Source organism: Hylaeus volcanicus, chromosome 6 (genome assembly GCF_026283585.1).
Source record: "Hylaeus volcanicus isolate JK05 chromosome 6, UHH_iyHylVolc1.0_haploid, whole genome shotgun sequence".
NCBI classification, from domain to species: Eukaryota; Metazoa; Arthropoda; class Insecta; order Hymenoptera; family Colletidae; genus Hylaeus; species Hylaeus volcanicus.
The window spans coordinates 25,370,810-25,392,475 of NC_071981.1; the positions used below are offsets into that span (position 1 = coordinate 25,370,810).

The following is a 21,666-nucleotide window of genomic DNA, read 5'->3' on the forward strand; positions in this document are numbered from 1 at the left end:
GATGAATAAGGAGTTCCGCAGATTATCTGCCTAGACTTTTTTTATTTCGTTTAACATTTGATTTATAATCACAATAATTTGAGACTTCTTCGTAATTGACATATCAATAGTCGCAAACGTAACGTGATACAATACGTTTAAAAAAATAGAGTTGCTAGCAATAGACTAGAAAATTTGATAACTATATGCAATAGCGGCACTAATAAACTTTGAAATTTCAACGCGACAAGAATTCATGAATCCCATGCCGCGACTGCGAAAGCTCGCGAAACGAATTGTTTACGTTACTCGAATTATACATACGCTAAATATAACGCTTTCGAAAAAGTGTCGATTATAAATTAGGAAATAACGTATGACTTAGAATACTATACGGACACGCACAGACGTGGACTAGACTATAGTTTAAGGGGAGAGGTAATCGTAACTGAGGCTAAATCGTTTTCTCAATGAAGAATTTTCCACCCCCCCCCCCTTTTTTTTTATAGAGAACTTTTATATCATCGACTCTGTTTTTAAATATCATATTAGAACAAAACTTTACTCTGCGATTTTATCCGTGCAGTCAGGCTACTTAATTTTATTACAGCTAATTCGTTTCACCTATTACAGAGATTGGAATGATTCAACGGTGGTCCTCGTGCTTAAAATGAGAATATATATATATATATACACAATAAATTTTTAAACGCTAATCTAGCATCTTCATATTTTCCTTTTTATCTAGAATAAACGGTAACACTTACTAGAAAGATTAAAACGGGGAAAAATACAATTTTCATGCGTTTAAAGATTCTTGTGAATCGTGTGCGTTCTCGATAATTATATTAGCTGAGCAAAATATATGCAAAATAGAAGTTAGAAAAATAATGAAGATTTCTGACCGGTAACTTGTTGATTCTTCGTCGCCCCTCTGCTTTACCTACACACCGAGTCTTGTTTATACAAGAGTTTGCAAATCGTCCTCCTCCAAATACTTGTTATCGGAGGGGGAAAATAAATGTCACATTTTAAATAAATGTGGAAATTCATTGCTAATTTCGCGTACCGACTGCTGGTCGTCTTGGCTCTCTTCAGTCTCCTCGCAAAATATTCTATAAAGTCAAAATTACTTCTAGTTATGACAATTACAGTTCCGCGGTACGATTAATACAAACCTTGTGAAACATTTCAATAAATCTTCGGAACGATATCTGTGCTCGTTGTAACTGGAAGTGCGAAGCACTCTTCGACATAACTCCAAATATTGTCTGCGCTGTAAAAGCAACGGATGTGTAACGTTTATCACCCGAATGAAACTTGGATGATCTATCGTATCTACCTTATCACCGGGAAACATGTCGTATAACTGACGCAATATAATATCGATTAAAACCTTCACGTCGTTAGTGTAAAAGAGACCTGCTGTGATATCGTTACTGAATAGGTCGATGAATAGTTTCAGCACGGAATGCGGTGGCGGTGGTTCGTGATCGAATATTCGCACAGGATCCTCTGTAGCAAATGATACAGATTCGCTCAAATTTATACTTTACTCTTACATTTTTCCAAGAAACTTATTACCTTCTCTATTGAATAGAAGCAAAATTTTCTCGGTGAAACTCTTCGCCATCGTCTTTTCCTTTAAAGCGTTCAGGACAATATTCTCCGAATTTGTGAATTGTAAATTGTACGATAATATAAGATTTACAAACAAATCGGGAATTTGATCCTCCAAGTCCATATCGGGTGGATTCTCTATTAAATCCAGAACGAACGCTATGAAGTCCGGGCCTAGTTGTTCTGCAAACAAATTTATAGTATGAGACAGTGCGATACAAAAGAATATCGCGACAAAGTAATAAACTAACAAACGTAACGCATTACCTACTTTACTCACCCAAATGCGTAACTGGCATGGGTTCACCCATTGAAAAAATCATAGTAAGCAACAACGAAGAATAATTTAATTTTGTCACATTTCTAGGATTACTCCTCATATCTCTATTTAAAAATACATTTCAGATCGTTAATCGAATAATACATATATTTATATATAATTTGATCGATGTTACCTTGCTAGTTCCATAGGTAATACACTGTTTAACATTATGGTCAAAATCACAGAGTCCAAGCTACACATTACTCCAAACGACTGTAGTAGCAATTGTCTGATAGTCCATCTTGGTTCCATCTGATAATACTGTATCAATACGTTAACACCGTCGTATTGATCCTGTTGCAAAATATACCTAGATACATTTGCGTCCGCGTTTGTCTATAAAATGGATAAATTAGCTCTAAACACATTTTAAACATAAAGCAATTCATTAAAAAAAAATTATATATAGCATACCAATATGGAGGTAAGTTCCTTTATATAGTCGACGATAACGGATTCGTCTTCGTAGAGCATCCAATTTCTCTGTTGCGAATCTTCCTTGCAAGAAGTAAGCTCTGTAAAAATTACTTTCAGTCTGTTAGCGTCGTATGTCTCTTCGATACTCATTTGCGACACCGTGAACGGTGTTTCAAGCTGATGCAACAATGCGTCGAAATAATGGCTCATATTTTTGGGCAATAATTGTTGCAGTCCAGAAACCACTACTGTAACCGCTACTTTAGACATCTCGTAGCTTAATTGAGTATTTCTGCGTACTTGATCCAGTAGTTGATAAGCTGTGTGAGAATTAATCTCGCAAGTCGAAGCTTTATTTTTTACTGGTGAACTATTAGGAGTCTGTAACGCACTGCTATGAGAAGGGCTTTTACGAATTTCAGCCTGAATTTTCTGAGTCTCAGAGGAGGAATGACGTGGTAAAGACTGTCGTCTTTGATCGCTTATAGAAGTACGTTGACATTGCGGTACAACAGGAGCTTCTTCTTTATCATTATTACTATGCAATGTTGTTTGAGCTGTCACATAAGATGTGTTACTCTGAGCAGGATTGACATCCCCCTCTTGGGCATTATAAGCAGGCAAACATATTTCCTTGCTTGGAGTAGTATTCCCAAAATCTGGAGGCATTGGAGCTTGCTTCTTAGTCTTTTTATTTGATTCTGCCTGCCTCTTCTTCTCTATTAACCTCAGAAGAAGATCCTGCTTATCCAGCTGCAACGATCCTGTCTGTTTTTTTGTCTCTGTTTTTACATTCGCTATACAATCTTCTAAAAACTGAATCAAAGTTTGAGATGGAACCTGAAAAATATTTGTTTTATTAATTAAGATTGACTGGTTGTCAAAATTTACAAGAATAATTTGTGCACCTTCACGGTAGTGACATAATTAGAGGGGATATATCCAATGAGCCCGTCTCTGTTGACCACCTGCCACCAATTTCTCTGTTTGGTATTGGTTTGGTATAGAATAAAATAATCGCCCTCTTGAAAACTAAGGGTTTTCGCGAAGGTGGCCTTGAAATCGTAAAGGGCCTTAAGCATTTCATAGTTTTCTACAAGTGTAAAATGATGACATTAAAAAGAAGACATATATGTAGAGGATACCGTGGATTTCAATAGCTGCAGATTGATCGATCACCGACTCACCTAACCTCATAGAATTATCATCCATGATCGCGAACTGAAACGGAAAGTGATATTCAGTGATATTCGTTCTCGAGAAGACAACGCCCAGGTGAGAAGTAAACGGGCGGAGAACTGCCTACCACCACTCACTAATTTCACTTTCATTCGTGCTCGACATTATTTTTCTTTAGTCTCCTTTTTTGCGAGCCAACTGTATCAGTTTTGAGAGGCCCTCTATAACGCAAGATTGACGTAGGCCAATTGCTACTGGCTTACTGCTTAGCCTGTACACCCAAACCCATGAACACTGATGAACACCTTTGCCGTATATTCACGTATATTATTACGCACATTGCGTGTAACGGTGTGTACTTTTTTGTAAATGTAAACTTGTTTAGCTTTTTAAATACAGAATGGGGATATTAGAGAAAATATCTGAAATTGAAAAAGAAATTGCTCGAACGCAAAAAAATAAAGGTTTGTACATGTCTCAAGAAAACTACTTTCCTAACCATATTTTCAAACAGTTTAATAGCTTTATGACATATCTAGAAAAGTATAGAATACTAAAAGATGGAATTAAATCCTATTATTAAATATTCCTTATCAAAATTTCACAAAAGTTTACCTGTCGTTATATTAACATAATTCTACCATTATTTAATATTTTAATCTTTCATTGTAACGTATCCATTTTATTTTCAGCAACCGAATATCATTTAGGATTATTGAAAGCAAAACTTGCAAAGTATAGATCGCAACTTTTAGAACCTGGAAAGAAATCAGAAAAAGGAGAGGGTTTCGATGTATTGAAATCAGGAGATGCAAGAGTAGCTTTGATAGGTTTTCCTTCTGTGGGAAAGTCTACTTTATTAAGTACATTAACACACACAGAATCTGAAGCGGCATCTTACGAATTTACAACTTTAACTTGTATCCCTGGTGTTATCGAATATAAAGGAGCTAATATTCAACTTCTTGATCTTCCTGGAATAATTGAGGGTGCAGCACAGGTAATTGCAACATTAGACTTTTATTAATGTAGTGTTACAGCTCAAGTAATAAATAAATAAATGTTTCAGGGTAAAGGAAGAGGCAGACAGGTAATTGCTGTTGCCAGAACAGCAGATTTAGTTCTTATGATGTTAGATGCTACCAAACAAGATGTACAAAGACAACTTTTAGAAAAAGAATTGGAATCAGTTGGTATACGGCTTAATAAGAAAAAGCCAAATATATATTTTAAGATAAAAAAAGGAGGTGGATTGGCCTTCAATTCGACGTGTCCACTGACAAAAATAGATGAGAAATTAGTTCAAATGATTCTTCACGAATATAAAATTTTTAATGCCGAAGTTTTATTTCGCGAAGATTGTAGCGCGGATGAACTGATCGACGTGATTAATGCTAATAGAGTATATTTGCCATGTCTCTATGTACATAATAAAATAGATCAAATATCAATCGAAGAAGTGGATAGAATTGCTAGGCAAGCTAATAGTGTAGTAGTTAGTTGTAATATGAAGTTGAATTTGGACTTCTTGCTTGAAACACTGTGGGAATACCTATCTCTAATAAGAGTATACACAAAGAAACCTGGACAACCACCTGATTTTGACGATGGTTTGATTTTAAGAAAAGGTGTTACCGTGGAACACGTGTGTCACGCTATTCATCGCACGCTTGCTCAGCAATTTAAATATGCTCTTGTTTGGGTAAGGATAATAGCGTTCATCTTAACAGTCTATGTTGTTACAGATGCTCTAAACACTTTATTTTCAGGGTACAAGCACAAAGTATTCACCGCAAAGAGTAGGAGTACAGCATGTTATGCACGACGAAGATGTTATTCAAGTAGTGAAAAAATAAAACTTGTAAAATTACATAAATTACCTGTGAAAATCTAAACGGGAAAGTACAGCTTTATATAGTTTCTTTTAGATTTTATACACAATGAAAACAGTCTCCAACCTTAAATTCATTTCTTTAGTATGAATATCAAACATTTAAATTGTACATGTTTAAATAGTATACAATTTTTCTTTAACTAACATTTTTAACAATAAATATTATTCATACAAAATTAGCAATAAAACTAATTTTTTATGACAAGAACATTTTTTCCATTTTGTAGGAATATCAATACCTGGAAATCGAATTATTTTGCATTGTTACATACATAATATTGAAATAATAATTTTGATTTATTAATTGTATATATATCATTACCTTTTTTTTATAATAGAATCGATAGTTTTACTTATTAATAAATTCGACATTTCCTAATATTTGTAATTTTAAAAATCAATAGGTTTTCAAATATTCGTGGGTAAATCATTAGAACTGTAAAAAGTTCGGATACATTTGGAATAAATTGTTACTATAAGAATTTCCCGATGTAATTTCACCAAATGATGATTATTAAATAACATGGAAACCATCCTTTCCTGTAAGCCAGTTGTCGTCCATTACATAACCGCCTTATTAGTTTCTGGTCATTCGTCGAACGTACTTGACCTTCGAAAAATTCATGACAGTGGCCCTCAGTGAAGTAATTAAACGCAGGTCGGAAAATACACTGTGGAGGATAGATACCATCCTTGTTTTGTTATGATTTCGCGTAAAAGTAGAACAACTGTTAATAAAAGAGGAACGAGAAAAGATATCGTTGACACGCTAGAAGAACTTAATGTTTACTGCGGTATGGTTTAATCGACGAAGAAAAGTGATCGAAAAAGTTCATCCGTCCACGGATTCTAAACGCAGAAAACATTAAAGGGGAGATCAGTGCTTATAGGGTCGCCTGCAGTATGCTCAGGGTTTACAATACAGGGATATTATGGCTGCAGGTGAGCCTCGTCAAGAAAAACAATACGATTACCTCCTCAAATTTCTGTTGGTGGGTGACAGTGATGTTGGAAAGCAAGAGATCTTGAGTGGACTCGAAGATGGTGCTGCCGAATCTCCGTTTTGCAGCGGCAGTGGTATATTTTCTTTTTAAACTCTTCTTTTTCACCTCTATTTAATCATAATGTTATCATAGTTCTCTTTGACTTTGCATAGTACACTTACACTGCACTACATTCAATTAACCTTCTTCCCACTGTAAAATATTTTGTTTACACGTTATTTCACTTAATAATAACCAAAGTTAATTAAATAATTCCTATTTGTATTAAAATATCGGTTATTATTATTAACTCCTTCGTTGTAAAGCTACCGCTACTCTATCAAACAGACCATCTTGTATCGTGTACGTGGTTGCCTTTTCCTTTTGTGTAATTAATATATTATAACATGTATTTTTTAGCATATAAGACTACTACTATCCTGCTGGATGGGAAAAGAGTGAAATTACAACTATGGGACACATCAGGTCAAGGTAGATTTTGTACAATAATCAGATCTTATTCTCGTGGTGCACAAGGTATACTTTTAGTCTATGACATTACCAATAAATGGTCTTTCGATGGCATCGACAGATGGTTGAAGGAAGTCGAAGAGGTACACTGCACTTAAATATTTTTAACCTTAATTTTATAGTAATTAACAATATTAAACAAACTATTTCCTGTAAATTTTATAGCATGCTCCTGGGGTACCAAAAGTACTTGTCGGCAATCGCCTTCATTTAGCTTTTAAAAGACGAGTAGGAGAACGCGATGCGGAAGCGTACGCAGCTAAAAATCGTATGGCATTTTTCGAGGTCTCTCCTCTTTGTGATTTTAACATACGCGAAAGTTTCTCTGAACTTTCTCGCATGGCTTTACATCGTAATGGCATGGAAAGACTATGGCGATCTAATAAAGGTAATGTGTTTATATCTATAATATTTTTAAGAGAATTTTGTACAAATATTTTGTTTTTCAGTACTCAGTCTGCAAGAACTTGCGTGTCGTGCAATAGTAGCGCGAACGACAGTTTACGGTATCGATCAGCTTCCATTGCCTAAATCTATTAAATCTCACTTAAAATCTTACGCAATGACGACTACATCTCAGTTACGGTATAATGGAAATAGGTCATTGAGCTCTAGTAAAAGCCTAGGTTCTCATCACCGAAAATTACGTTTCGTTGGAGTGGGTCATAACGGACTATCGACTCCAGGTAGTTCGCCTGGTAGTATAACAGATTCCCGTACCAGTTGCGTTGGTCGTAATTCTTGCACGATATCTTGAGAGTAATTTCAAGGTTGCTGTTAACTTACAAACATGCAACATAACGTCAACGTTCTTCCTCCCTGTTTTAATGTGTAGCGTTTTGATAAAATATGTGCCATCGGAAGTGGTAAAGAATTTTGTAATATTTCTTCTTAAATAATACTTATATGAATTGTCAACAATATAACAAAGGAAAATGTGATTTACTTACAATCAAGAAATCTAGATAACCATAATACTTTTACACTTGATGTAACAGTCGTTATACGTTGAAATACTTTTTATGTTGTATTTTTCAGAATTTCCAAGGTATAAAAATGTATGATAATAATAATAATAATAATAATAATAATAATAATAGTAATAGTAATAATAATGAGCTTAAGCAGAATTAATTTCATATGGATCGCTATAAGCGTGCTATTTGTTACACGGAATAGTATCTGACTTTGGCATAAGCAATCAATTGCTTAGTAATATTGCACATGTCAGTTTATACGATATCTTTAATGAAATTCTTAAAGATTTATCATTCAAAATTTGGAAGAGTACGAATTTTACCGAACAAATAGCAATATGTTATAGAGTCACGCAATAATCGATTAAAAATGTGTGAATATTTTATTGAATCTTCGTTTTACGTACTTCAGTACACTATGTCTTTTTAAAATAAATAAAGCAGGAAATGTTGAAGTGAAAAGTACAAGTTCATTAAGTCTACAGGGGTTGTGGTGTAGACTAGGAATAATGTAAGTTGAATAGTTTAGAGCAGCTAATTGAATATTAGTATGTAAGAACGAAGTTCCCAATAGTTACTACATATAACTTTTTGGAAGATTCATTGATTTTTATACGCTAATTTTTAATAATAATATAATAAGTTAAAACAATTGTTTTAGTGTATCGCAACAAAATTTGTATTTCCATATCTACCGAAGCAAATGCGAGAATTTATGTTAAATATTTAATTTTCTCTTTCATTATTATCAAAACCTATTTATTGTGCAAAATTGAATCAAATTTTCTATAATAATGCAAATTATATATTTTAATCGTATTATTTAATTTTACTTTAATCTTATTTAAATAACTTAATATTATTATGCATTATATTATTTGTACAGTGTAGGTTTACAAAAAATATGTTGTGTATTATGTAAATATAGAAGGACACGTTTATAATATATTTCGACAAATTTCATTGCAAAAGATTACTATGGTATCACAACATCGATAATATTACTCGTTTAGCTATTTAGTTTGATAACTTTTTAAATTTTATTCGATATTTATTCTTCTATTAAGAGCTGTAATAGTAATGTTAAATCGTGGAAATCGATTGTTCATGAAATGTATCGAAATATAACAACAATTTATATGAAAACTTTTTTTTTAAAGATTACAATATCAAGAAAACACGTAAGATGTATTTGTACTATGTAAGATTCAAATTAAATTATATGTATATATAAAAGGGGCTACTATCAATTAATATTATTTTATGTAATTGTAATATAGATGTGCTTATTTGTGTATTAAATGTACAGTAGAACCTCGATACTTGCATGTGAACCTCGTTTGTCGTATTGTGTTAATAAGCTTTAGGTATGATTACCGAGCAACAAATACTGTCTTCCATGTGAAACAAACGTAAATTTTAATAAGAGCCCGACAATTGCATGAAAAGTCAAGTATGAGCCATAAATAGTGCGTATACATTGTTTGTTGATTACCTCGATATTTGCAGGAATTTTCACCTGTTTTCTTGCAACTATAAAGGTTCTACTGTATTATTAAATTTACAATAGACATTATACGATACTCGAAGAAATAATTTTAATAATGGAAACTTAAAACACAATGCAATTGAGTTGAAGGAACATTGGTCTCACTGTCATTGTATATACTTGACTGTAAAATAAGATATTCACCATTATTAAGAATGTAGCGCAAGGGGCCATCCGAGTAATCGAAAAGGAGAGAATGGAAGGACAATTTTTTATTATTAATTACCACCAACAAAAACATTTATGTTTATACTCGAATACTTTTTCTACAAATGCAATACTGTAAATAAAAAAATTATTACTACCGAACATATTGCATCAAACAATTTGTAATCGTATTTCATAAATAAAATTTCATTTTATTGTTACATTTTTCTAGCATTGTAAACGCAATTGAAGAAACCTTTTTTTTTTGTAACAAAACTGTAATATGATTTAATAATTAGCTATTCTATGTATAAATTCTTATTTCAAAATTGCATCAAATAATAAATACTATCTTTCATAATACAAGTTTTTTTTTTTTTATTGTAACAACTGAATGCAATCGTGGCACAGAGTATATAATTACAAAATGTTCAGTTGTTTAATAAATGACTAATGTAAATTTAGTTGAAATATATATTTTTTACGTGTTTTCTAGTTTTTTTGTATACAATTTGCAAACAGATTTAATCGATGATTATTCATGAAATACGTTATATAATTAAAAGTACAATTAAAAATGACAACAATTGACGAAAGACAAGTAGATAAAAGAAATGTTTGCATTCCTTTTGGTAAAGGAAATACTCGTGTTCCGCAACAGTTAATAGAAGCAGAGGAATTACTGAACTCCGTCAATAGAAGATTGGAAGACTGTGCTTTAGAATGGCAAGCAGAAATTTCTCGTAAACAATGGAAAATTTTCAATTCTAATACAATTGGAGAGAATCCATTTAATAAATCTTTATTGTCCAGAACATATTTTAGTGAAGAAAGTCTCGACGAAGCTTTTCAACATTTACTTTCTTGCAATAAAGCTTTTTCAGAATATTTAAAAAATTTCATTGGCAAGTAAACTAAGTATAACTACGTATATAATAATAATAATAATAATAATCAAAGTTTCGACAACTAAACAATCATACAAATTTATTTTAATATTACATAGCTCTTCTACAAGGTAAAAAATCCATTCTAAACATTAAAGATACTTGCGATGCGCAAAACCAGTGTCCCAGCATACCAGAAAATTGTAATGCATTAAATAATTTCAACATTGAACCAATGCAGTTTTCTTTGCTGCAAAATTCACATTTGAATGAAACGAAAAAAACACAAGACCTCGTTGATAATGTGTTAATAGCTCAAAATTTATTTGCCGATGTAATTAAAGCTAAAGTTCATTTTGATACAAAATTCTTAGGATTTGAAGCTATATTCCATAAAACTACTACCATGCCAACTGATACAAATTGTCCTTGTAATAATCGTTCTAAAATTATGGTAAATATATTCTATATTACGTTACATTTTGTTAATACTATAATTGAATAGATAATCAAATTAATTGTATACTTTAGACAACTACAAATGGTGGACATACAAAATTGCGGAACATAACTGTGAATCAGAGAAATGGAACAATCACAAAAGCAAAACGTTTAACAAGATCTATGAGATCATTATCCAAAAAGAAAGAAATGGAAGAGACATCTGTACCAATTGGTGACACTGGCAATCAACCATCATTTGGAACAAATACAAGCTTTTGCTAATAGATTTTTGATGAACAACATTTACTTTCAGTTAATTATTAAATTTTTATTACTCTTTAGACACAGAGAATCTAAGCTGAATTGTGACATATACATACATACGGAGAAACTGTTTGTCGAATTTTTAAATGGAGTTTATTTTATACATTACATTATTATTACTATCATTATTTAATGAACAAATCTATTGTTATTTTTCTTTAGCATAGTTTTATTAAATTCTAACTAAAATGCTATAATTTATACATAGATTCACAATAACTTTATACATTTTGTAGTTTTTTAGTTTTACTTTTTATGCTATACTGAAAATAAGTATTTTATTGGTCATATAATTGTTTTTACAAGTATGTTGTATTTAATAAGTAATTAATAACACAGCAGGTGTCTATGTAATTTGTATACACTTATTTTTATTTTTTAGTTATTAATTCACACTTCATCTGTTTTAGTGTTAAAATAACTATGAGTACACATACATGAGCCACAAATGCGAAATGAATTATAAATTTTAATTCATTGCAACAAATGCAACTAATATTATGAAAATATTATTTTATTAAACATTTACACAGATTTTCAAAATTTTACTTTTCATATTTCCGTCGTGATACATCATTAATTTTTAATATCATTTTACTATCTTTCTGTAAACGTTAATATGGAAAAAACTATACAAAAAAAGTCCCCATTTGTTTCGAAATATGAGTTACACATAAAAGTACTACAAAGTGATCAAATTATATGTACTACAATATATTACATTTTCTAGTCGCTATAGACTTATACTTCAAAACTAATTATTTCTTTAAAATTAGTATCTTACAAGTAAACATTAATAAAACACTTACAGAAAACATTACCGACTGGTGTAAACCACAATCTAATATATCGTTTCATGACAAAAAACCTCTATATAATCAATTATTATTTTCTAATTATATGTTTTTGCATAAAATAAAAGAGCAGATGACATTAATCGATACAATTAAGAGACGCGAATAGAAAAATATTTAAATATAGGTAACACATAGTCCATAAGTATTTTATTTCGAAGTAAATATATATTTCTGTTCTACACTTTAACAGGTCAAATTAAAATCTAAATAGTGAGTGAATTTTAGTACTTTAGTAACATGAAACTTTGTTCTAATAATTTGCCATTTTAAAATAATTTTTTTTTTATAAGAAATTCAAAATTAATGCTCAATCTTTCACAGTATATCAATATGTCAACTATAGTGTACCTTACTAAATATGTCAGTTTAAATTAGCCTCGTTACTACAATAAATCATTATAACGCTCTGTTACAGTAACAGATTTCATATTTCGTTAACGTTATTATTACATTAAAAGTTCTATAAACAACTCACTTGTGTCAAATTTCGCCGTTCTGTTTACATTAGAAATATTCGTAAAATGTTTTTCTGATCATTCGACTGATTAAAATTGTAGCTTAGGGAGGATATCACGAAAGAACTCACTGTACATTGCACATTTGAAATCGTTAAACAAATTAACCGAGAAGCAAATAACGGTCTCCTTAGACAGAATAATTCATCTGCATTTATAGTTTATTTGATTTTTAAACTGACATCGAAGAGAAATGTCAGCTCGAAGTTTTGTCGTCAGAAAATAATATCTATTAAAATTACTTTCATGTTTCAGTTTGATTTCTTCTCTTACTACATTCACACCAATTCATTCATCATCCTTCGATCATTTTAAGGCAGACAGATCTCATAAGTATGCGAATAAAATATATAGTAAACAATTTTTTGTTTCAAGTCGTGTAGCCGTAAAAAAAAACAGCACGGAATCTAAATATAAACGGTACATCGTTGTTAGTTTTCATTAGTATTTTTGAGTTTCATATTTACGAAATTTTTGTCAGTAATTTTATACTATTCGATCAATTTAAACATAATAAGAAATATGTTACTTAAACTACAGGGTACATTTTAATTGTATGTAATACTGAAAACGATATTACAATTTTTACAGTATATAAGAATATCAAATAATCAACAGCATTAATTTTAATTGACAAAAAGCATCAATTAATTTATTTCGATAAATCATCTTACAATGAATATTAATAATAACTAATTTACGATCAAGCGTATCTCAATGAGGCACTGCAATCCTCGTCATCCTTTCAATTACGATTTTTTCGTTCATATGTATATATATATATATAATAATATATATATGTATATATGAAAATCAAGTTATACCATACATTGTGTAATAGCGTTAAAAAAAAAACTATGAAATACTTTGTTCAAGTGGGTAGTTCTCTTGAGTACCTCACTTTTAAAGTAAATAATTTAAAAAGACATTTACTCGAATCGAATTAAACTAATTCAGGGATTATGATTTTTATGAGATCTGTATGCTAGGAGAGGTGAAATATGAATTTAGAGAGATAACCGACCGACAATTATTGATTTCACCTGAATTCATATATCTGTATACTATGTTCTGGAACATGTTTCAGATTCAGCGACTGATACCTGAAATAATAAATACTCGTTCAAAATTTTTTAGAACATTTCAGCTACGATTTTTAAGTGTTATCAATTTAACTCTCTCTACAAAATAATGTTACCATTCAGAACTGCGATGATAATAAAAACCTTCAATCGTGGCAGCAGATTTTTGGAAGCAAATGTAATAAAATCCTGCAAATGAGGCACCATTGATATCCTTAATGGTATGATCAGGAACTAGAAAGTGTTCCTTCCACCTCATAAAAACAAAATCTGTTCCCTTCAGAGCTTCATAATCGAATGTATCTGAATTGAAACTTTTGGCATATTGACAAAAAGATTCAAATTTGCTCTGTAATTATAAATAAAAGATTGACGCATGGCGGTAGGTTTTACTAAAAATACTAAATTGAGCATATGACAAAATACAAACCCAATGTTTTTTATCAACATCCTCGTCTGCATCCCATTTTCGAGTTAAAAAGGGATACTTCTTAGATATAATTTCACCGTCGAAAAATGTAGTCAAAGTTGGAAATTCTTCTGTTAAACCCTTAATTTTAAGATAGCCACATAAATAACTATTCTCTTCGTCTACGTGCTGCAAGAAAATAATGTTTAATACCTAATTTATATAAAATACATGTATATATTAACTGTTTACAAATCTCAATTGATCTATTATCTTGTTTACACGACACTTACGATAGAATTATATCGCGAGCGAATTAGAATGACTGAATTGTTCGCAGCACTTGGAAATATACTTAGAAATACGAAGAGATACGACGAAAATTGTCTTCATAGGTTACTTGAAATCCTCGATCATTTGAATGTGTAAACAATACGATTGATTGATCGCGATAGAACGAATAGTAAAATGTTGATAGAAAAATGAGCACACGATCAATCGTTGCGCAGTAGACAGATGTCAAAAGCAGAACAGAAATTTTGGACATTTGTCGCGCAATTTGTACAAAGGCGGAGAACTAACCTGTAAAACTACTTCTACGTCGTAACTGTTGCCTTTAGACTTTTGGGAACCTTGAAATCGTGAGCCGTTGTATAATAAAGATTTTGTGACACCCGGCTGCTTTGAGTTTGCGGGTGGTGGTGGTACTACGTCAACTTTCACCGGCATTCTCGGCTCAAGTGAACGTTCTTAAACTTTGCCCTCGTTGGGCGACAAACTCCTCATCACAAAACTCTCGCAATGACTGCCGGTAATTTTCAGGATATAGATGTATTTATACGAAGCCTCAAACCCAGACACACTCGCGATCGTAATTTTTATGTAAAGAACGTGCACGACATACCCTGAAAAAAGAACTGGTTTCCTTAATATACGTAAGCTATTCAAATTGTTTCTATTAAAAATGGGAAGCAACTTTTCCTTACCGAAACGAAAAACAACATTCGCTTGTTTTTCGCTATGCACGAGAGACACAGAAGTGCGGACTTTAGTTGTATATCACCGGATGTTCAGATTCGTACTACTTACCAATTTAATTTAGATATCAACTTCCTTCGATTCTTTCGAATATTATATTTACATTATCGATTTCTTTGGTTATTAATTTGTCAGTATCCAATAGCACGTATAAATCTAAATTATTTGCGAGAAACTGAGAAGGTTTATTCGAATTTATTATATTTGGAATTTATGCTTCCAATTTACTTTCCCGCCATAAAATATTCCAATTTTTATAGGTATACCACCTTTTTAAATTTAACACGAAATATATCAACGATTCGAGCATATTATTTAAATTAGATTCAGTGTAATGTAACGAAGTAATTTTTACGCTTACGAGGAAAATATTAAGGTATGGATTTGACTTGTCGTGAAAGCTATCTACTGAATCACGTCGGTTTCAAAGCAAGCATGGCGGATTTCAGTGACACGAATTCGCACGAAATGGCAGGAAATCATTTTGAAAAGCGTTGTAATAACCAGTGGGTTCGATTGAACGTTGGTGGAACATATTTTTTAACAGCAAAAACTACGTTAGCCAGAGACCCTAATTCGTTTCTCTATAGATTGTGTCAAGAAGATTCTGACCTTATCTCAGACAGGGTTAGTTTGATGCTTTAAGATAACCGCGAACTTTGAAACTATTCAAATGTTACTTTCATCTTTTTATTCTAAATATACATCTTATTTCCATTTTTTTTTTACAAATAAATAAATTATAATTACAAAGATTCATTTCATACATTGTTTTCAAAAACAACTGTACAACACTGTAATCTTTCAGCAATGTTACGATTTTACTAACTTGTTAAAATGATATGAAAGTTACATGTAATTTATTAATTATTAGTAACGTATGTTATTATATCAGAATAATTGAAAACTACTTGCATAGAATATAATAAAACGAGTACTGTTACATAGTAGATTGTAAAGTTTTATGTGAAAACATATATTGTTTACTTGAAGATACATACTAAATAAATAAATGTTTCAACTCTTTCGTTGTATAGGATGAAACTGGAGCGTATTTGATAGACCGTGATCCAACATACTTTAGCCCTGTTTTAAATTACTTACGTCATGGAAAGTTGGTGATTAATAAAGACTTGACAGAAGAGGGTGTATTAGAAGAAGCAGAGTTTTATAATATTACTGAATTAATTCGACTAGTCAAAGAAAGAATTTTATTAAGGGATACCAGACCACTACGTGATTCAAAAAAACATGTTTATAGAGTTCTACAATTTCATGAAGATGAATTAACTCAAATGGTATCGACCATGTCCGATGGATGGAAATTTGAGCAGGTATTAAATATAAATATCATTATTTCTTTTTTATAACCATTTTTTCAATTTTAACAATTTTAAATTATTACACATTCAAATAAAATTTAATTATTATTATTCATAACGAATTTAAGTGGTTCATCTTTATCTGTTTTAGTTAATCAACATAGGATCTCAATATAATTATGGAAATGACGATCATGCTGAATTTCTATGTGTGGTCAGTCGGGAATATGGGGCCAGTCAACTCAGTAGCAAGGAACAAGAAGCAACGGATCGTGTTAAGGTATCATTGTCGCATTCAAGTCTTTCACATCGTAATCTCAATCAAAATAATCACGCATAAATTTTTCATGGTCTCGCTAAGTAATTATATAGATTGTAGTATTGATTTTACAACCTTTTCCATTATATTGTATTTTTTAGTATAAAATCACGTCACTAATGTTACAAATTAAGTTTATATTTTGCTTATATCAGAGGTTCTTATTGATAGTTGAGTCTAAGAAATTGAGTTGATTGCAATGTTTATTTATTTAGAAAAGTTTAAGAATCTCTGGCGTGTTATCAGTATTACCTTATTGCATCATTATGTTTATTTTTATAAATATCATTAACCCATTTGCAATAAGATATACAGTGGTACAATGGTTCGAGCAACATTTCAAAATAATCACAACACGATTATGGTATGCGTATCGCTGATTTCGTGGTAAAATTTTCAATATAATGTAACCCATAACCTCTCTTGTTATGAATGGGTTAAATGAAATAAGACATTAGAATAAATTGAGTAACAAATTGTTACCATTTTACCGTTAGTACTTCAATAAATTAACACTTACTAAGAAACCAAAGATCATTTTAGAGACATGTAAAGTTTAAAATTGTGGTAGACATCTTCTATAAGTCACACTTCTTTAACGTAAATATTTTATTTTTGTATTTTTATGCATACAATTTTACAAATGTATTACAAATACTACATTTTGTAACACAAAATAATATGAAAGAGTGCCTTATAGTAGATAATAAATGTACACATTCACATTTTATTAGACAATTTATTTTATATTGTTCTATCTGAAACTTATAAGTATTTTTTTTTTATTTTTTTTTTTTCTTGTATTACATTTGTAATCCGAGTTAAAGTATATCTTAACATGACCGGCAATTAATTTTAATTTAAGTATCAAAGCTCTTTATACCAGTTTTTATAGTTTGTGCCAATTCAGGGGCCAATTCGCATGAGCATGTTCCGCCTCTGATATTTGCTATATGTACCGTACTGTTATTGTTGTATCGCATGCTATTCATCGAATAAAGAATTTTTTCTTTTTCATTGGTTTGGTTACTTTCTACCCTATATCCTGCATGACTCATTATTGCATGACCGAGTTATTTCATATGTTTTCCATTTTTTATTTGGAAGAAGTCACCATTTTGTTACGAGTAAAATTTATTATATAACAAAAGTTTTTTCAAGGTATCAAATTTCTAGATTAAATTTGTATTAATCAAAACAAAGTAATCTATAATATAATGGTGTCACGGTGCACAGTTTCTTCCCACTTTATTCACTTAGAAATTACCTGTATATTACAATAAATTTATAGAAATTGTAACGATATTTTAATGCAATTTATATTAAAGTTAAATTTATATAACAAATGCAGAGGCTGAACAATGCTAAAGTAATTAATAAACTTTGTTAACCATTTTGTATGATAAATTAAATATATCTGTTTTTTAACTTCATAGAACTTAATGGTATAATTTTTAACATAAACGTTTTTACTAGATTATCCTAAGTTTCAATCATTAAATTGTCTTTTAGGTTCTGCAGCAGAAGGGTTCTCGCATGTAATCTCTAAATCTAAATCCGTCCTTTTCTTTCTTTACTTCGTTTAATTAAATCAACTGTGCAGCGACAAGATGAAGACTGCTTTTGTTTCTACATTTACACGTTTAAGTTCATGCAAATCTTTATTACTCCATTTTTTCCTGTATGGTGGTAATACATACACGAGATAACGTGAAAAGGTACAATACCTTCTGTAGATATATAGTTATAATGTGACACCGTAAAATGAAGCTTTAAGAACCGAAAGTATCACACACCAATGAATAAATTTTTTTTTTTACCATTTGACAAGAATAGAAACGGATTGCAGTGACAAAGATAGCTTTTAATAATTCGAGATGGGATCATAAATTTTTTAATAATGGAGAAAATTTAATATTAAAGTAAAATTTTCTATCCCATTGATAAATTACGACGACTCCTTTTTAAAAAGGAACATACTATAACTAAAATGTTAATACATATGATTACCAATATTTGTTAAAGAAATTGTTACTTAGTTATTATAGAAATTATGTTTTAGTTTCATTAAATAGTTGAAAAGACAATAGCATTCATGAAGGCAATCTTTTTCATACAAATTTTTACAATGAATATAAATACTATCTCTAGTAGTAAACAGTTTATCTTTTTGTACCAAAATGTACAAAAATAATTTTTACCTTAATTATGTCTTTGTCGTAATGTTACCAAAATTACTTACATTTACATTGCTGCTATAAAATATAGGATAATGTTTGTATATCTTGCATAATAATTTTAATTATCCAATACAAAGTTATACCACAAAGGAATATCATTTTCAATAAAAGCAATGTATTATATCATTTAATAATACATGATGTATAAAATGAATAAAATTTGAATGTAAAATTTTTAATCCTATATGCAGAAATTCCTTTTACTATGTCACTGACAACGAGTCCAAGTCGGACTGCGACATAGCAAAAGTTATTACTGTAAAATTGTAAAACAAACAAAGGATAAAAGAGAAAATTCTAAACCATTTAACAGTAATTTTTCTTTTAAATTCATCTAATATTTATTATGTAACAGTTTCTTTCTTATAATGCAATCAAAGTAATAGATTTAAAGCAATGTCAAAAGATATATTATTTTCCATACCATCCTCTCTTTCTTTTTTTCTTTTATCCATAATGCACATACTCCGGATAAGTTTTTATCGTTTAAGTGTTAAAATTTGCAATACATGTTTGCAGTCTCAAAAATGAAAGCACTTTACAACAGAGATTAACATAGGTTGTCAATTGTTAAAGGCCTATTAAAGAAGTGTTGTAGACAATATATTCATAATTAAATTAAAAGCATTATTCATGAGAATAAAATTATACGTAGTATTAAATCGTCATAAGTACTGTTAGAACGATGTATGTATGTATCTATATACATATATGTATATGTGTATATATTAATATACTGCATATAAATATATGTAATAATAGTTTCGCAAGAAAAAATTTATTTCTAGTTACTAACGTGAAACAGTTCAGTGATACTATTAACTAATTACATTTTTACATTAACACGGTATAAGTAAACGCTATTTTTAAAAAAATGTATTACAATTCACACAGTGAAAAACTTTGTAATTTAATGGTAAGAACGAATCATACAAATTTATCGATTGGCTGATAATCACTCGTTTTCATACTAAAAAATATCAGGAAAATTAGGACCAATATTGATAATTCCCTGCAATGTACAGTGTTATTAATATCATGATATGATATTGTTTTGCAATTTAAATTCGCGTCATTAAGTTAATTGATATTAGTGTTCACTATTGTCACATTAAGCATATGGATATAACTCTCTGTATGTGAAAGAGTTTGTACTTTCATAGATATATTTCTAAATCCATTAACTGTTTAATGTTTATTGTTAGAGGAGATACTAGTATTTATATATATTTAAAAATAAATTTTAACACCGATAATTATTTTAAGTTAGATACAAGAGTGATTGTAGGAGAAAGTGTATAAATATAAGTGATATAAATGGGAGTTTATAGCATCGTTATCGTGGTGGTAAAAGAAAATAATTCCACTTAGAAAAAGTGTACTCATTTTGTGATTATTTTTCAATTCATATACGTTCACGATTATGTGAACATGTCTATTTAATATTTAATTTTACATAAGTATTTCGTCAAGACTGTATTTTACGATATGTAACCAAGTTTAATAGTTTTAAACTCAGCTCATGCATATTTAACACTGACAATTAGTATACAAAACGAATAATATCGAATTGTATAATTTATATTTTTTTCACGCTTCATTACACTTTTTGTCTTTAATAGAAAAAGATAAATAATATAATTTGTTTTTACTTTATCGTTATAAAATAAACAAAGTAAACAACTATTTCTACATAATTAAATTTATAAGACACAATTCAAATTCATCCAAATCAAGATTTTCACTGCAATATTACATAAATAACTATTGCTATTCCTGCATAGTAATATGTTACTTTAATTATTACATGAATATATCTATATATATAAACTATATTCATAACACAAATTTTATAAGAATAAGTATACATGCAGTAACTATTTTAATGGTATAAATAAGTTTTTCCTACACGAAACTTACACTTTGATAACAAAAAAGTCATTTTAGTTCCTTTTGTAATAATGAAATAAATAAAAGAAATATTAATTGAATTATTAAAATTAAGAATACTGTGTAAGACTAATACATGGTTGAAAAGTGATATGAACTCCTCGGTCATTTTATATAAATGCACTATAACGAGATTATCAGTAAATACTAACATAGTTTTATTTATTTAGTTACATTGTGCTTTAAAACAATTTTAATTGTATCGTAGGACACTTAATATAAATTACTATGCAGTAGGTTCTGTAGCGTAATTTACGATAAGTTAATGTTAACAAAATAATAATACTTTATCGTGTACAATTTGTTTTCAAATAAATAGGATTTAATTTTTGTAAGAACATAATCAAGAGAACGATCAGTTTTTTGTGTTAATGTAAATTTGCAATGTTTCGCGCATTAAACAAAATGAGTTTCTGTGTAAGCCATTTAAAATACATATTTTGATTATAGTGTATTATATGTATTATTCTTTGAGAATATATCAAAAGTAATTGTTTGTATTAATTGTAATTCATTTCAAATAAACAAATAATTACACAATTAAATACCGTTTGATGAATATCAAATATTATACAGCAGTGTCTTCCAAAGTAGCATACACAGATCCTAGGGCAGGTGCCTTAAACTCCAAAAAAAAAACAACTGTCCAACAAATGTAATAATAATTGCTCTTTAGGAAGT

At 30.0% G+C, this 21,666-nt stretch overlaps 6 protein-coding genes and 1 long non-coding RNA gene across 8 annotated transcripts; 4 read left to right on the forward strand and 3 right to left on the reverse strand.

Annotated features, from left to right (window-relative positions):
• Positions 1-22: 22 nt before the first annotated feature.
• On the reverse strand, positions 23-3,666 carry LOC128877955 (NCK-interacting protein with SH3 domain). Its single transcript, XM_054125665.1, has 9 exons — positions 3,526-3,666; positions 3,247-3,431; positions 2,336-3,178; positions 2,055-2,257; positions 1,880-1,983; positions 1,564-1,782; positions 1,322-1,494; positions 1,158-1,255; positions 23-1,094 (listed from the first exon to the last, which is right to left on the reverse strand). Exons 1-9 carry the CDS (start codon positions 3,548-3,550, stop codon positions 1,004-1,006), a joined length of 1,941 nt encoding a protein of 646 aa, XP_053981640.1. The 5' UTR covers positions 3,551-3,666; the 3' UTR covers positions 23-1,003.
• Positions 3,667-3,784: 118 nt separating this feature from the next.
• LOC128877960 (developmentally-regulated GTP-binding protein 2) lies at positions 3,785-5,427 on the forward strand. The gene is made up of 4 exons (XM_054125678.1): positions 3,785-3,981; positions 4,210-4,517; positions 4,587-5,219; positions 5,287-5,427. Exons 1-4 carry the CDS (start codon positions 3,918-3,920, stop codon positions 5,371-5,373), a joined length of 1,092 nt encoding a protein of 363 aa, XP_053981653.1. The 5' UTR covers positions 3,785-3,917; the 3' UTR covers positions 5,374-5,427.
• Positions 5,252-5,870, reverse strand: LOC128877975 (uncharacterized). Its single transcript, XR_008457326.1, has 2 exons — positions 5,734-5,870; positions 5,252-5,650 (listed from the first exon to the last, which is right to left on the reverse strand). It is a non-coding gene; the product is annotated as an uncharacterized LOC128877975 (long non-coding RNA).
• Positions 5,871-6,065: 195 nt separating this feature from the next.
• On the forward strand, positions 6,066-9,138 carry LOC128877963 (ras-related protein Rab-40C). Its single transcript, XM_054125683.1, has 4 exons — positions 6,066-6,488; positions 6,815-7,008; positions 7,091-7,313; positions 7,375-9,138. Exons 1-4 carry the CDS (start codon positions 6,344-6,346, stop codon positions 7,680-7,682), a joined length of 870 nt encoding a protein of 289 aa, XP_053981658.1. The 5' UTR covers positions 6,066-6,343; the 3' UTR covers positions 7,683-9,138.
• A 925-nt stretch (positions 9,139-10,063) lies between these two features.
• On the forward strand, positions 10,064-11,630 carry LOC128877965 (uncharacterized). The gene is made up of 2 exons (XM_054125686.1): positions 10,064-10,503; positions 10,605-11,630. The coding sequence occupies exons 1-2, from the start codon at positions 10,176-10,178 to the stop codon at positions 10,988-10,990; spliced, it is 714 nt and encodes a 237-aa protein (XP_053981661.1). The 5' UTR covers positions 10,064-10,175; the 3' UTR covers positions 10,991-11,630.
• Positions 11,631-13,393: 1,763 nt separating this feature from the next.
• LOC128877968 (glucose-induced degradation protein 4 homolog) lies at positions 13,394-15,119 on the reverse strand. Its single transcript, XM_054125694.1, has 5 exons — positions 15,103-15,119; positions 14,699-15,021; positions 14,138-14,305; positions 13,824-14,056; positions 13,394-13,728 (listed from the first exon to the last, which is right to left on the reverse strand). The coding sequence occupies exons 2-5, from the start codon at positions 14,843-14,845 to the stop codon at positions 13,665-13,667; spliced, it is 612 nt and encodes a 203-aa protein (XP_053981669.1). The 5' UTR covers positions 14,846-15,021; positions 15,103-15,119; the 3' UTR covers positions 13,394-13,664.
• A 445-nt stretch (positions 15,120-15,564) lies between these two features.
• Positions 15,565-21,564, forward strand: LOC128877964 (BTB/POZ domain-containing protein KCTD5). 2 transcript variants are annotated; one of them, XM_054125685.1, is made up of 4 exons: positions 15,565-15,781; positions 16,192-16,488; positions 16,628-16,756; positions 18,308-21,564. In XM_054125685.1, the coding sequence occupies exons 1-4, from the start codon at positions 15,590-15,592 to the stop codon at positions 18,335-18,337; spliced, it is 648 nt and encodes a 215-aa protein (XP_053981660.1). In that variant the 5' UTR covers positions 15,565-15,589; the 3' UTR covers positions 18,338-21,564. The 2 variants fall into 2 exon arrangements, with proteins under 2 accessions (XP_053981660.1, XP_053981659.1); XM_054125684.1 differs by lacking the exon at positions 18,308-21,564 and having other exon boundaries at positions 16,628-17,810.
• The last annotated feature ends 102 nt before the right edge of the window (positions 21,565-21,666 follow it).